Genomic DNA, 14,822 nt, shown 5'->3' with positions numbered 1-14,822 from the left:
TGCACATCTCTGCCGTGTTGCAGGTGATTTATAAACCCACATTTTTTGTTTTGTTGTTGCTGTTTTGATAAAAATGCAGCAGCGTTGCTCTTTTACAGCGTGCAATGTTTCCAGAGATGCTACCCCTTGACATAGACGACTCCACTGACCCCAGGAACCTTAAGCCTTGGAAAACTGACTCACAGCACAATGATAAACGTTTTTAAGTTGGAAAATAAAAGTCCAACAAAATGTTAAACATGTAACATTACTGTGCAAAAGTCTCTGAAGCAGCTGGAGCACAGTGTGCAAGCTGCAACTAAAAACTCATTTTACAACTTTTTGTGCAACATTAAGTCAAGTCAAAATTCTGAGTTATTCATGCATTAGGCGTGTCTGTTACGGAGCTCCATGGGGGACAATTTTTCTTTTGCGTTTCCTCACAATAAGCAAATACACCCTGGTTTATTTTGACTCAAATGTCAATTTCAAATTTCAAATGTCTAAACATTTAAAGAGCCTCACTGAAAACATGTTTGTATATTCTTACTCTTTGGTGCAAAAAATCTGGTTGAAAATCAACTTATTCACTGCATGTTTATGTCTGTCTGTGTAAGGCTGCATGAAAATTATTAACATTCAGATTAACACAAAAAAACCACAACTGTCAGATGAATTTATTACCCTGTGATAATAATTCAGAAATAGTTTGGAGGTATTCTTTCTTTCTTTCTTACTGAAAGTTTCTATTTATATCTTAAAGGGATGGAAATCCTGTTTTTGACCTGTTTTACATTTGTATTTTGCACATAGGTTTGTGGTGCATTTCTATCCTAAAGAAAAAGATATAAAACTTCAGATATCTCACATTAACATGCATGAAAAAACCTTATGAAAACCTTATAATATAGCAGGAAGTACGGTGTCACCATAATGAAGACTTTCAGTATTAAATTATGCTGCATGAACTGATATTATGAACTGATATTAACTGACATTATTACGAGAGAACGCAAAAGAAAAAGAAACCCTCCCATAGTTATGACACACACCCATTTAATGCATGTTGGAATAAAAGACGTTTTATGTCAAAGACTTTTTGCGTACCAAAAAAGTTACGTAAATAAAGATATATTGATCAATTTCAGACAGAACAGGTTACTATTTTGTACCAGAAAATCCAAAATTCTACAAACAGTGTAAAGTAATCAGAAAATAGGTTGGCCTGTTTATCCATGTCCAAGAGTATTAATATTTCCCACTAGCTGCGTTTCCATTGACCATACAATTGTGTAAATTTAAACTACGAAAAAATAATTCACTTAATGGAAACGTGGGAAAATGAGGTAGTTTTTCGGCTGTATTAAAACTCGTGTGATGTATCAAAACTCGTTTTTTTCTCATCACGAGTCACATGATCAACAACAGGATGTTACTACTGACGAAAACACAGAAGAGGACAGGAAGTGGTGGGAGGAGGACGGCATGGAGGGTTTTTATGACTTATCACGTGAACAAACTTATTTAAATTCTGTTATTTAGTGGAAACACTGCAATTGCAAAATATATATCTATTCTTTTACATTAGTGGACAAAAGCTTTCTGAACATTTGTAATAGAAACACATTGATGACTGCTACTGCTAATGCTTCATGCAACAGCCAGTTGTTAGGTTTATGGCTTCTTTTCTTTAAAAACCTGCAGTTTACTTTTACTTTTAAGTTCACTGTCTGATATTAAAAACTAGTTGATATAAAACTTGTGAGCACAAACTGCGAAAGAAAGTTTTTAAAAATTAACCATTAAGGCTGATTTCAAACCTTTGCACAGTCGTGTACATGCATAAAACACACTTTTTGATGTGGAAGTGTAAGATATTGAGTTGCAGAACACACACCACTGTAAATGCTGTGCAGCAGTTTGCAGCATTAGACTGCAATAAGTGCTGTTGTTTACCAAGGTGCCGGTCTGTGGGGTTGGGAATACCATGAATAAACACATTAGAAGGGGAAAAAAGAAGTAAAGCCACACACAACAACACAAACACGACACTCGGACGCCACTGGGGGGACAGAGACACAGTGTATAAACATGTAAGAATGAAAAAGCCCACATACACACGCGTGATATGACACAACCTGAAGAGAGAGACAACAACAACACAGAGGCACATCAGACAACAAGGTGACCCGCTGTTCCCGCTTCATTTCTTTTGTTCTTCTTACAGATTAGTTAATAACACAGGACACAACAACTGGGTTATATTCACTTGAGTAGCTGGATGTGTTTAGCGATCCTGCACTCACGGCAGGATGCAGGTTCAAGAGACACTCACACGTTCACAAACACACAGGTACAAAACATTTGTGATCATTTGTGCTGCAAACCCCATTTTCTTTTACACCGTGGACATTGTTTATCGAAATGGTTGCAGACGACGTCACAGAACCAAACGGGAGGTTTTGGCAAGCAGGGTGTCGGGCTAAGGTTATGCTCAGCTGTTCTGCATCAACCTTAAGGACAAACCCTTTCAGCCACAGAGAAGTGACAAGTCAGCTGCAACATCTTTGACACAACAGGGTGGAAATATTTGTGTACCTGTGATTTTTGAGGATGGCTGTATTTGTGTTAAAAAGGGGGCGCTACTTTCCTGGGGAGCCAGAACTGGGTTACGGGTCATTAGTGACTTTTTAACTGGTTTCACTGTTACCTCTGAGCTACGGTTTGATCCAGGAGGAGGTGGAGTTTGCATTGAGGTCCTGCTGTAACAGAGACCCCTCCATCTTATACCAATCCTCAGTCAGAGGGGAGTCTGGGCTGGGAGCCAGGGCTGCTGCCTCTACAGTAGTTTGTTGCCAACAAGAAGGGAGGGAGGGGAGAAGGGCGTTGGAAGTTTGGAGGGAGTGTTTTGTTGGTGCAGGTTGGTGACGGTGGCAGTGGTCAGATTGCAGTATTAAATGAATGGCGGTGGCAGGATAATGAGCGTGGGGGTTGGGAGGGAACAAGAGGAGGAACGGTGAGGTGGAAAGGGAAAAGGGAGGAAGCAGAGGGAAGGAGTTAATGGAGGGTCAGAGAGGGAAAGGGATGAAATGGGGGAGGGATGGGGAGAAGCGCCAGTCCAAAAATTAAAAAGGGCGATGTGAGAGGGAGAGAGAAACAGACAGGGAGAAACAGAAGTGACGAGAAGTAAATTAATGCATGGTCAACTGTCTGAGTCCAGAAGACAGAGAAAGACAGATCACTTTTGAGTCTGAGTGGACGTGACACGTTGTGGGATGGAAACATCCAGAGACGCCATAGAAAGATGGAGGACATGACCAAAGCCATGTTCAAAAATTCCTTCAGAATGAAAGGAAAAGTATTCTGACAAAATAATACTATGAGACGAAATAAATCAAATATGATACGAAGCGGTGATGGAAAGAAAAACAACGTGACCATGAAGAGGTGGAAACCAAGACAGCAGAGCAGAAGGGCTAGAAGTTTATGCAACCATGTGAACTGGAATCTGCATCCACGTGTGTTTCATCTACATTGTCTGAACATACAGCTCTCTCTCTATGTGGTTTCTCTGCCGGGACGTGTTTACTGCGCCTGGCGTCCTGCTGTGTGCTCCTGTTTACATGAGGAGTGCACTTCGCATATCCGTCTCCTGGTGCGAAACGTACCTTTCCGCACATTCCCATCTGTGGCGCGGAATTCCCTGGTGTTGAGTAGGAAGCAGGCTCGGTCCTGCTGGTACCGTTCCCGCGTGGGGCCCCGCCCGATGGGGCTCCGCTCGTCCGGGCTCAGCACCTGGTCGATGGTGGGGCAGTCCTCGTTAGCCAAGGCGGCCGAGGCTGCGTCACCGTTCTGCTTGGAATCTGGAAGAAAAATCGACAACCGGGGAGGTTTGCTGCTATAAACGGACTTCTGTTTATTAGGACGACGGCAAGATCGTCACGGAAAACTGAAGCTGAGGCCGACAGGAAGCGCTGAACCCATCAGAACTGCTTCCAGTTCTAGTTTCATTTGCTGTTTTAATTCCACGTCACTGTGCATAAGAAATAAAGTACGTAAGCTTTAGATAAAGAAATTTAAGTTAAGTTCTTATGATAAGTCAAAGAAAACACATAGAAAAACATAAATAAAATATCTCAGAATTTAAACGGCAAGAAAATCATTTTACCGAGAATTTTTGTCCAGTTTCTAGTGAAAACATCTTAATAAACCTGAAATAAGACAACACTGATTACCAAGGAATATATGTAGGACCTGGTTTGAAGTAAATAATTATTTAATATTCATGAAAAAGTTGACGTAATCTGCCAGTGGAGCCAGTATATCAACGCAACATAAACGGCTATCGTGTAAGTTTTTATTGTTAAAAAGGAAAAACAGAGTCGCTAAAAACTTATGTCTCATTATTCTGGCTGTAAGCAAATACAAACAATCTGGGGATACAGTAAAAGTTACATCTGATTTGTTGTCAGTGAAGAAAAGATGTTGTCTTTTTTGTGTCTCTACAACCATATAACTTTATTAAATGTTATCAACTAGCAGTAGGTGGCTTTATGCTACTTTAAGCGATTCAGGAATCCTTTTATTTAACTTTCCCAAACCATAATTAAAGCTTAAACACATGTGGAACTGAGCTAGTATGATTAAAAGTGTTCAGTAAACGAACTCAGTGTTGCTATGGCAATAATTTGACAAAATGAAAAGGCAACATGAAAAGGGTTGGTGAAGGAGCCAGTGAATGGGTTCCTGCATTATTACCGTGATATTACTTAAAAATAGTCTCAAAACAACAATATTATCATTTATCGCAATAAATGACAAAATTTCTGGAACAGAAAAATGTGGAGTTTCTATGTTCTCCCTGTGCATGCATCGGTTCTCTCTGGGTACTCCAAGAGAACTGATTATTCAGCTTCTTTAAAAACAGGACAGTTAATGGACAGCGTCTTTAACTTGCACATAGGACTAATGTCTCAGCCAGATCTAGAGAAACTCATCCATGCGTTTATCTTCAGTCGTATTAATTATTGTAACGGCGTCTTCACAGGCCTGTCCAACAAATCAATCAAACAGCTGCAGCTGATCCAGAATGCTGCTGCTCGTGTTCTCACTAAAACCAGGAAGATAGAGCACATAACACCAGTTTTAAAGTCTCTCCACTGGCTCCCTGTAGCTCAAAGAATAGACTTTAAAATACTGTTGTTAGTTTATAAATCACTGAATTGTTTAGCACCACAATACATTAAAGATCTGCTGCTGTTGTATCAACCTTCCAGAGCTCTCAGGTTCTGGTTCTGGTTCTGCTCTGCATCCCCAGAACCAGAACCAAACGAGGAGAAGCAGCATTTAGCATCTATGCACCAAAAATCTGGAACAAACTTCCAGAAAACTGTAAAACAGCTGAAACACTGACTTCTTTTAAATCTCAACTAAAAACCCACTTGTTTAGAGTTTTATTCGAAACGTAATCAATTGCAAACTTATTGACGGAATCTGACTATGTTGTGTTTTTATTGTTGATTCTATGTTGCATTGTATCTTTGTGTTTGATTTGATGTAAAGCACTTTGAAATGCCTTGATGCTGAAATGTGCTATACAAATAAAGTTTGATTGATTGATTGATAGGAATAAGTGTTCAGTTGACCGGCGACTTGTCCCAAGAAGAGCAAACCCAAACAAACACCAGGATAAACGGCTATAGGTAAAAGATGAAGGGATGCAGCTCCTCTCTGTCATTTTTAAGCCCAGTTGACGCTGCATTATTGTCACATTTTAAAAGACAAAACTCTGATTAGAGGAAGTACTAAACCCCAATAAAAGTTTCTGACTTCCTCCTTAAAGCAACAATAAAATCGACTGGTTCTACTTTCAGTCTTGACTCCAGGCGATACTGGTAAGATGATGACTGCTAAGTAATGCTTTAAAGGTGCATTACTGTAGCTGGATGCTAAAGCAGTTTTACTGCTAATGGCAGAAAAAAAATAAATAAATCCTGTGAAGTCAGCCAAAAATCGAGACGCATTAGTCTGTTTTAATAGATAATGGAGTTCATTTTCTTCCCAAAGTGTATGTTCATCACTGGCAGATGGAAGCCTGAAGGCCACTGTGATTCGAAAGCCGATCATAAATTACACAACAGTTCTGATGGGCCAGTGATTTCTCCAGGGTGGTGCGAGAATCAACCACGCATCACTGCTTGATATCTCTCCCACTCCTTTCTCTGGAGATCCTGGCACTTTGAAATCAAGAGTGCACAAGATCTCTGAAGTCATGCTGCATGTTTCCAACTTCGTTCCCATGAAAGATATTTGTCCCCTTACAGAATGATGGTTTCATTTATTAACCCTCAGAGTTTCAAATCTCTGCCTGGATATTTCTGCTTGTTTTTATTGTACACAGTTCTTTAAATGTCTTGTGACAGGATGATAAATTGTTCCAGAATTTATTGCGATAAATGATAATATTGTTCTGACTCCATTTTCAAGTCCTAATGGCATAATAACGCAAAAACACACTTTGAATTATAATGACCATTTAACTCTGAAACTGGAAGACATTTAAAATATCCAAAACAAATAAAGAAAACAACAGAAACAACAAATAAAATGAATTATGAAATCTTTGTAAACAAAATTATCTTTCAGAAAAACGGATAATCGAGATCAAAGCACCAGACTGAAGATTTTTATCATTCAGTTTTTGGTACACCAATAAATCAAGCAAATGAAAATCATTGAGTGTCTTTTAATTTATCATGTGATTAATTGATTTATTGTTTATTGTGACAGGCCTACCTGTGGATAAATAGATTTTCTCATTTATCCATAACAACTGGAACTTTCAATATCTAGCAGCTAATATTGATTAATTTCACTCCCGGCTAAATTACCGTAATAACCCGATATTGGCTGGAAAGCGCAACGTCTCCCCTTCCAGAAACCGTTGGAAGTTTTCGCGCACAGTGTGCCTTACGGTTCTGCACATCGCCGACACGTTCAGTCTTGAAGGGTTAATGTGATAAAACAACTGAATCAATCTGTAACGGGGAAATTAATATTTTACTAGAACTGTATCTATGACCAAACATGAGTGCTAACAGGTAAAAGAAAAGTTCTTACCTCTGTTGATCTCTATGATTTCCTCCTGAGCGAGAGGACAGTCACCGCCTATTCCTCCAGACCCCATCACTCCACCTAAGACATTTCCCAAGATCCTTTGCGGTGATGCAGTGGCCATTGCCAGGGCGTCTGGCTTGCAGTAGTTGGGCGACCCCGGCTGAGGCGCTCGAGGGATATGTTTGTTCTTCTTTTTGGGCAGCTTTTGCTTGGCCATAGCCAGAGAGTAGTACATGCCGAAGTTGTTGACAATGACAGGTACAGGCATAGCAATGGTCAGCACACCAGCCAAGGCACAGAGCGCTCCCACCAGCATTCCTGACCATGTCTCCGGGTACATATCACCGTAACCCAGTGTGGTCATTGTCACCACGGCCCACCAAAACCCAATGGGGATGTTCTTGAAGTTGGTGTGGGCGCTGGCTGTCGGGTCATCTGGGTGTGCCCCAATTCGCTCGGCGTAGTAGATCATAGTGGCGAAGATGAGGACGCCGAGGGCTAAGAAGATGATGAGCAGGAGGAATTCATTGGTGCTGGCACGAAGGGTGTGGCCGAGGACGCGGAGACCCACAAAGTGGCGAGTGAGCTTGAAGATTCGGAGGATACGGACGAATCGGACAACACGGAGGAACCCCAGGACATCCTTGGCAGCTTTGGAGGACAGACCGCTCAAGCCCACCTCCAGGTAGAAGGGCAGGATGGCCACAAAGTCGATGATGTTGAGGGCACTTTTGAAGAATTCCAACTTGTCTGGACAGAAGATGACCCGCAGCAAGACCTCAATTGTAAACCAAATGACGCAGACGCCTTCGACGTACGTCAACCAGCTGTCGGTCACCACTTCGTACACTATCTCCTCGTGGGTTGTGTTGCCGTCTGTGACGTTCTCTGTCCTGTTTAGGATGGTGTTGAAGGCCTCGTGCGTCTCCATGCAGAACGTGGAAATGGAGATGAGGATGAAGAAGAGGGAAATGAATGCCACATACTGGAAGGACAGGAAGTTTTGGGGAAGACGTTGGGAAAGACGAGAAGGGGAAGCAGAATAAGTCAGACAGTTAGGTTGAGAAAACCATGAATAAAGAAACAAGTCCAGAGCAATTCAGACAGAACATGAGCAGGTCATCAGATGATAAAACGAGACAAAAATACTTTTCTTTACAGAAAATTTTGCTAGAAATTTTTTGTCTTATTAAACATTATTTTTTTACAACAAAGTATTAAGCCACACTAAAGAAATTACAATGAGTTATAATATTATATTATTATGACTTTATTCTCATAAGACGACTTTTTTCTCATTATTTTGACTTTATTGTCTTAATTTTATGATTTTATTGTTGTGCGCATTTATTATAACTTTATGTCATAAATTCCTTGTTATAATTTTATCTTTTTACTTTTTAAATTTTATTATACCCAGTTGTAATTTTTCATACATGGTACTTGTACTTAGTTGCTTTAATTTGTTGTACTTATCCGTATTTCTTTAATCTGATACAAAAATAACAAAATGAAGAATGTTTTTGAGAGCCAGTCCAACAACTGAAACACAACATTTAAAAATGTTCAAACCTGCTAAAATGATCTGGAATAATGACACCTCTGGTTTTAATATTATTGCTTAGGTCTTTAATTAAAAATCTAAATAATAAATAAACTCATGACATTTAGCACTTTACATTTTTTTAAAGAAGTCATTGTATCATGTGTGAATAGTTGCTGTGAAGCTGTTATTTTTTACTCAACGTCATTAAGGAACGTCATAACGCTCCAGGTCGAGTCATCATTTCATCATTTGAACGTCCTTTTGGAAAATACTGCACTCAAGATTAAAAATGAATTAAACAAAATCCCAACTCAAAAAAAAAAAAAAATTGTTTTCCCAACTGCGATCTTCCGAGTTTTTGCATGTGTCCAGGATTTTTCCGGACTGCGGTTCATTCCCTCAAGCCCTGAGTATTTATAGACGCTGTATACTTTGTGCTTTTCCAGATAAATAATACAATAATACAAGCTTGGCCTGAGGACCAGAGCAGAGAGGTAATTCAGACTTGAGTGGAGCCCATATATTTATGAGAAGCCTAAGTGTGCTTTGCGTGTGTTGCATGAATTTTCAACGTTATGCACTTATGTAATATGAAGAGGAAAATACAAGAAGAGACCTTATATTGAACAAATGGAGCAAGACACTTTCACTTATTTTTCCCTCAAAGGTCTCACTTTGTTTTCTCCAGTTTCTCTGAATTGGAAATTGGATGAAGGCCTACACATTTTTCCCCTTGTGCCTTTATGACACAGACAGACAAAGCAGAAGATTTAAAATACTAAGCCTCAGCTTTTACTGAGGAGATTAGCTGAGAAATGCAGTTGAAAGCAGATATTTATATAAACTGGATATAAATTATAAACTGTCGCTAAATAAAACAAAACCTTTAAGTTGGTTACAATTCCTGAATATTTAAATATAAATATTTTTTTACAAAATTACATTTACATATTTTTGAATATAAAAATCTTTATATTCCTATTAATATAGATATTTGAAAATATTAATAGTTTTCAATATAGAAATCTTTTTAAATAGAAATATTTTAAAATATGTATATTTTTAAACAAATATAAATATTTGTTAAATATATTTAAGAATACTTATATTTGTTAAATATAAATACTTAAATATATTTATATTTGTTAAATGCCAGAATAATGTTTCTTTAGAGACTTTTTATTAGTTTATTCAAATTTCTAATTTAAAAGGCTAATTGCATTAATATTACTATGTTTTGTCTCCCAAAACATAGTAATATTAATATATTATATGTTAATATAACGAATGAATGCGTGTCGGCACCAGAAGTCGCTTCCTGAGGCTGAAGACAGAAAGGCGTTTTCTTTGTAAACTAAGTTTTGTAACATGGAATAAAACACAAATGAAATGCTGCGTTTCCAAAGCTTTGTTGAAATTCCACAATTTTGCAACTGCTTTTGTTTCCATTAAACAAGAAATGCAATAAAATCACACATTTATAAGTTTGTCACAGATTCGTCACTGGAATCGCATGACTTGTTTGATGCAAAAAACAAAACAAAAAAAAGTGTTTCCATTGCAGTGTTGTGAAATATTCCAATTTGGATACGACCAAAAAAATTCACCTCATCCGAGCACCAAAACTTTAAAACAAAAAAAAAAAATTATACTTTTTCAAAATTGGCATGTTTCCATTAAACAAATTTATGTCAAATTGCATAATTTTAATCTCACTGGAAATGCAGCTGTAGGGTAAGAAGTCATTACTCCAAACGAAACATGAAAAAGCCAGACTGCAGTTTGTGCATAGACTCATTTTCTGAACCATGAAAATGATGAAACTGAAACTGGAGAGTTTGGTCATAAGAACACGACTCTAACTGAAGGTAAAGGGGTGGCAGGAGCGATGGGAAAGTGAAACGTTTCGACCCAGAGAAAAATAACTGTATTGATACTGTGTCACTGAATACTGACCCCTGCTGGACATTAAAAATCCCTACAGGCAACGTGGTTGACAGGCTGATTTGATGGCCTAGTCCATACAATAAGATTTAAGTCATTGTATTTTACTGTATATTATATATTGTATTTTGCCATATCTTCAGTTAAATTCAAAATATATTTGATACTCTTTGATACAGTCAATAAATAATGTGAACATGTATCATAAAGTGAAAATTTAAATGAACGTGTTTGGAATGAGGATGCTTGTGGTTCTGTGTTTTTTTTGTTTTTTTTTTACAAATTTTCATTAAAAAATAAGTTTTTCCAACATCTTGAAATTTAGTCTGTTACCCTTTTTTGACACAACTTCTCCTGCTGTAGAAAAAATTATGTAAACAATACATTTCTATGAAATAATTTACAAAAAGCAGCTGAGTAATCTGTAGAATGGCTGTAGACCTGAGTTCATCCTGGGTGTATCTTTATTCTGATGCCTCAGCATCGAGGAGGTGGATTTATTTAAATAAGACAGTTCTGTCAAACATATGCAACACTTAACCTGCTGAACATAATATAAAAGTAAACTAAGAGTCAATTTCCTCTGATTCAGGTAGATCAAGCAGAAACTGAAAAGAACCGAATGAAACAACAACGAAGTGATAACCGATACCTTATTTTCTGATGTAAGATCAAAATTATCCCAAACTACGAAACCTTTCGTTTGCCCCGAGGCTCCATATGTTGACGCTGTACCGTAAAAGATCAAGAATTATTTTGGCGAATGGATCCCGCTGACAGATTCGCTTTCTTATAAACACAGTTTGGCGCGGCAGTGTCATTTCTAAACAGTTCCTGTATCGGTCACGTGACTCGCTGAAAGCGATACGCGCACCGACACGGGGTTCTGTCTCTGGGCCTGACGCCTGCGCCGACGCATCGGTGTTGCCATCACAAGCTGGGAGCTCCATGTTTGCTACAGGAGGGACGGGAGAAATTCACAAAGCAAGAGGCGATTCAGAAGTAACAATAACTGAAGCATGACACACGCTTAACCTGTGTGTCAGGATATGGTGTGTGTGGAAAAAACCCACACAAAACTGACTCAGTTATGCTTGACTAAAGTCAAACAGTCCAAAAGTCAGTTCTACTAAATATTAAGGAAATGTAATTAAATCTCAGAGTTAGAGGACAGTAATCCTTTTCATCTTTCTGGTGTTTTGCTATCAGAAATAAGCAGGAACGGTTTAGTCTGATTTAATGTCAGTGTATGTTTAAAACACGTCACCTTCCTGGAGCATCAGGATGAATAAAAAGTTCCATGAAGTAATGCCAGATCCAATGACATATTAAATTTATTCCACAATATTTTGTTTCGACATCCATCTATCCTCATTCTCCAGCAGTTTTCCGCTTCTCTCTCTCCTTCCTCCCATTTCCACTCCATCTTTCCTCCCTACCTCTCCTCTTCGATCTTTCTCACTAGTCGGTGTCTGACCTACTTTCTCCGATTGCTGCAATGCTCTTCTCCTCTGTATCGTGAAAACACACACACAGACATGCAGAGGCTCTTCCTCTTCTCCCCCCACCGGCTCCGCTGTCCCAGGGAAGCGGGATAGCACCGGTGGGACCGGCTCAGCGGGCTCCTCTGCCGGCCGAACAGAACAGGAGAGTCTCAATCCAACAAATCAGGCCAACGAGGAGATCTTTGTCTTAATCCTCCTGCCTCCATTGTTGGGATTCCTTATGGCTGCTGCGAATGCAGCGGCGCTCAGACGAGCAGAACTGGAGCAGATCGCAAAATATTTTAACATCCGTCAAACATTTTTACATCTCTTCACATTACAGCAGTGTTTCTCAAACTCTTTCAGGCCGAGGACCACTTCAACATTTAACACACACACAACATCTTAATATACAGGGTGGGCCATAAGTTTCCATACGTAGGAGAAGGTAAAATGTGTATTTCTTTTATATTTCAGATACGCAAGAAGATGCGTTTGACAAAAGAGCAAAGAATAGAAATTATACTGATGGTTGCACCAAACTTTAACAGAAAACATGGAACGAGCATCACACATGACACTGTGGCAAAACCTAAGAAGTTTCAGAAAACTGTAAATGTTGCAGATCAACCACAAAGTGGTCCAAGACGTGCAGCGGTTGCAGAGTCCCACAAAAATAAAAATGGTTGTCCAATATCCATCCATCCATCCATCCATCTTCTTCCGTTTACCCAGGGTCGGGTCGCGGGGGTAGCAGCTTCAGAAGGGAGGCCCAGACTTCCCTCTCCCCAGCCACGTCTTCCAGCTCCTCCGGAGGAATCCCAAGGCGTTCCCAGGCCAGCCGAGAGACATAGTCCCTCCAGCGTGTCCTGGGTCTTCCCCAGGGTCTCCTCCCGGTGGGATGTGCCCGGAACACCTCACCAGGGAGGCGTCCAGGAGGCATCCTGACCAGATGCTCCTCAACTGGCCCCTCTCTATGTGAAGGAGCAGCGGCTCTACTCTGAGTCCCTCCCGGATGACTGAGCTTCTCTCTCTAACGGAGAGCCAAGACACCCTACAGAGAAAACCCATTTCGGCCGCTTGTATCCACGATCTCGTTCTTTCGGTCATGACCCAAAGCTCATGATCATAGATGAGGGTGGGAACGTAGATCGACCGGTAAATCGAGAGCTTCGCTTTTTGGCTCAGCTCTCTCTTCACCACGACGGACCGGTACAGCGCCCGCTTGACGGCAGATGCCGCACCAATCCGCCTGTCGATCTCCTGCTCCTTTCTTCCCCCATTCGTGAACAAGATCCCGAGATACTTGAACTCCTCCAGTTGGGGCAGGACACCCCCCTGACCCGGAGAAGGCACTCTACCCTTTTCCGGCTCGAGACCATGGCCTCGGATTTGGAGGCACTGATCGCCATCCCAGCTGCTTCACACTCGGCTGTCCAATATAAAATGTAGATATTTTTCTATGTATGGAAACATATGGCCCACCCTGTACACAACCTGAATTGAAAACATCAGTCTCTTAACTTTTGTCTTGTTCCTAATGTGAAAGGTGGCGTGAGGCCATGATAAAACCATGAACTACAACACAGGGCATTTTGAGTCATTTACAGATTCTTTAAGCATGGATTCCAACGAGAGAAAAACAGAGAAATCAAACAAGTTCTTAACTACAAGTGTTGTGTGCATTAACATTTTAGAGCTATTTGTAATTTAGACGCATGATAAAAAAGAAATAGACTTGATTTGCATTGGCAAAAACCAACATTTCGTTTCGGCCATAAATAATTTTATTTCAGGCGTCATCATGGGGCGCTGCTCTGTTCACATCACCTCTCTGCTGTCTTAATGTTGCTAAATGTGCCTATTCTTCCAGATGTGTCATTTCTTTGCCCTGTCTGTCCGTTTAGCTTGTTACTTTTAGAAAGTGTGGAGTACTCAATATTTAGAAATGCTATCAGTTTAACCAGAGAAACTCCTTCCAGTTTATAAATTGTGGAGAACCTATTTCTATCCAGCAACCCAGAGCAGGAACATTTAGTTTATATACTTCACTTAGAATAAACTTAGAAAGAAACTCCTATCAGTTCATCTAGAGAAACTACTCATTACCTTAGATCAACATTTAGCATTAAACGTTTAACATTAGAGCAGCTTTGTTTGTTCTGCATTACAGATCTAAAACAAATTTAGAAAGTACCATCTACTTTGCACTTTATTCTGTTTTTCCAGTATGTTGTTTTTAACTTCTTTGTACTTTAAATTGTCTCTGTTTGGAAGGCGCTATATAAATAAAGTTTCCTTGATTTGACTTGTCTTCTGCAAAGTATTCACTGAGAATAAAAATGCAGCATTTTCATTCTGTTTTTAATTGTAACACATTTAATCCGCTTCTCGTCCACTGGAGATGGGCACTGCTTTTACTCTGCAGGTATAGGTAATAGACTCAGGAAATTTTTAAATCATCTAGCCTCTTCTCCCTGTTTTGTCCCAGTAAATCCCAATAAAATACATAAAAAGTTTGTGGTTGCAAAATGGGATAAATCTGAAATGTACTTATTATTTTTAGACATTTTCTTCTTGCTGTAGAGTAAGATCCATTGCAAAAGTATAAATAACACCCCCAAGACGACGCCATGAGAAAATAGAAGTAAAACTGCTGTAATGTTGCATCGTCTATGTAGGTTACACAGGTGGGCACACAGTGGGGAGTGGACAGGTTGGACGAAAATGTGGATCCATGCATGAAGAACAGA

The 14,822-nt window shown here is 39.6% G+C and overlaps 1 protein-coding gene across 6 annotated transcripts in view; it reads right to left on the bottom strand.

The window, feature by feature from the left end:
- Window positions 1–14,822, bottom strand: part of kcnc3b (potassium voltage-gated channel, Shaw-related subfamily, member 3b) — a 70,663-nt gene that overhangs the window by 24,708 nt on the left and 31,133 nt on the right. For 5 of the 6 annotated variants that reach the window (XM_044103398.1, XM_044103396.1, XM_044103400.1 and 2 more), the window contains exons 3-4: window positions 7,099–8,080; window positions 3,648–3,842 (exon numbers count right to left, since the gene is read on the bottom strand). In XM_044103398.1, the coding sequence (XP_043959333.1) occupies window positions 3,648–3,842; window positions 7,099–8,080 (1,177 nt within the window). Of the gene's footprint in view, window positions 1–2,689; window positions 2,819–3,647; window positions 3,843–7,098; window positions 8,081–14,822 lie in introns of all 6 variants that reach the window. The other variant, XM_044103397.1, reaches the window with a different exon arrangement.

Source organism: Gambusia affinis, linkage group LG20 (assembly GCF_019740435.1).
Source record: "Gambusia affinis linkage group LG20, SWU_Gaff_1.0, whole genome shotgun sequence".
Taxonomy (NCBI): Eukaryota; Metazoa; Chordata; class Actinopteri; order Cyprinodontiformes; family Poeciliidae; genus Gambusia; species Gambusia affinis.
This window is presented reverse-complemented; position numbering and strand designations above follow the sequence as displayed.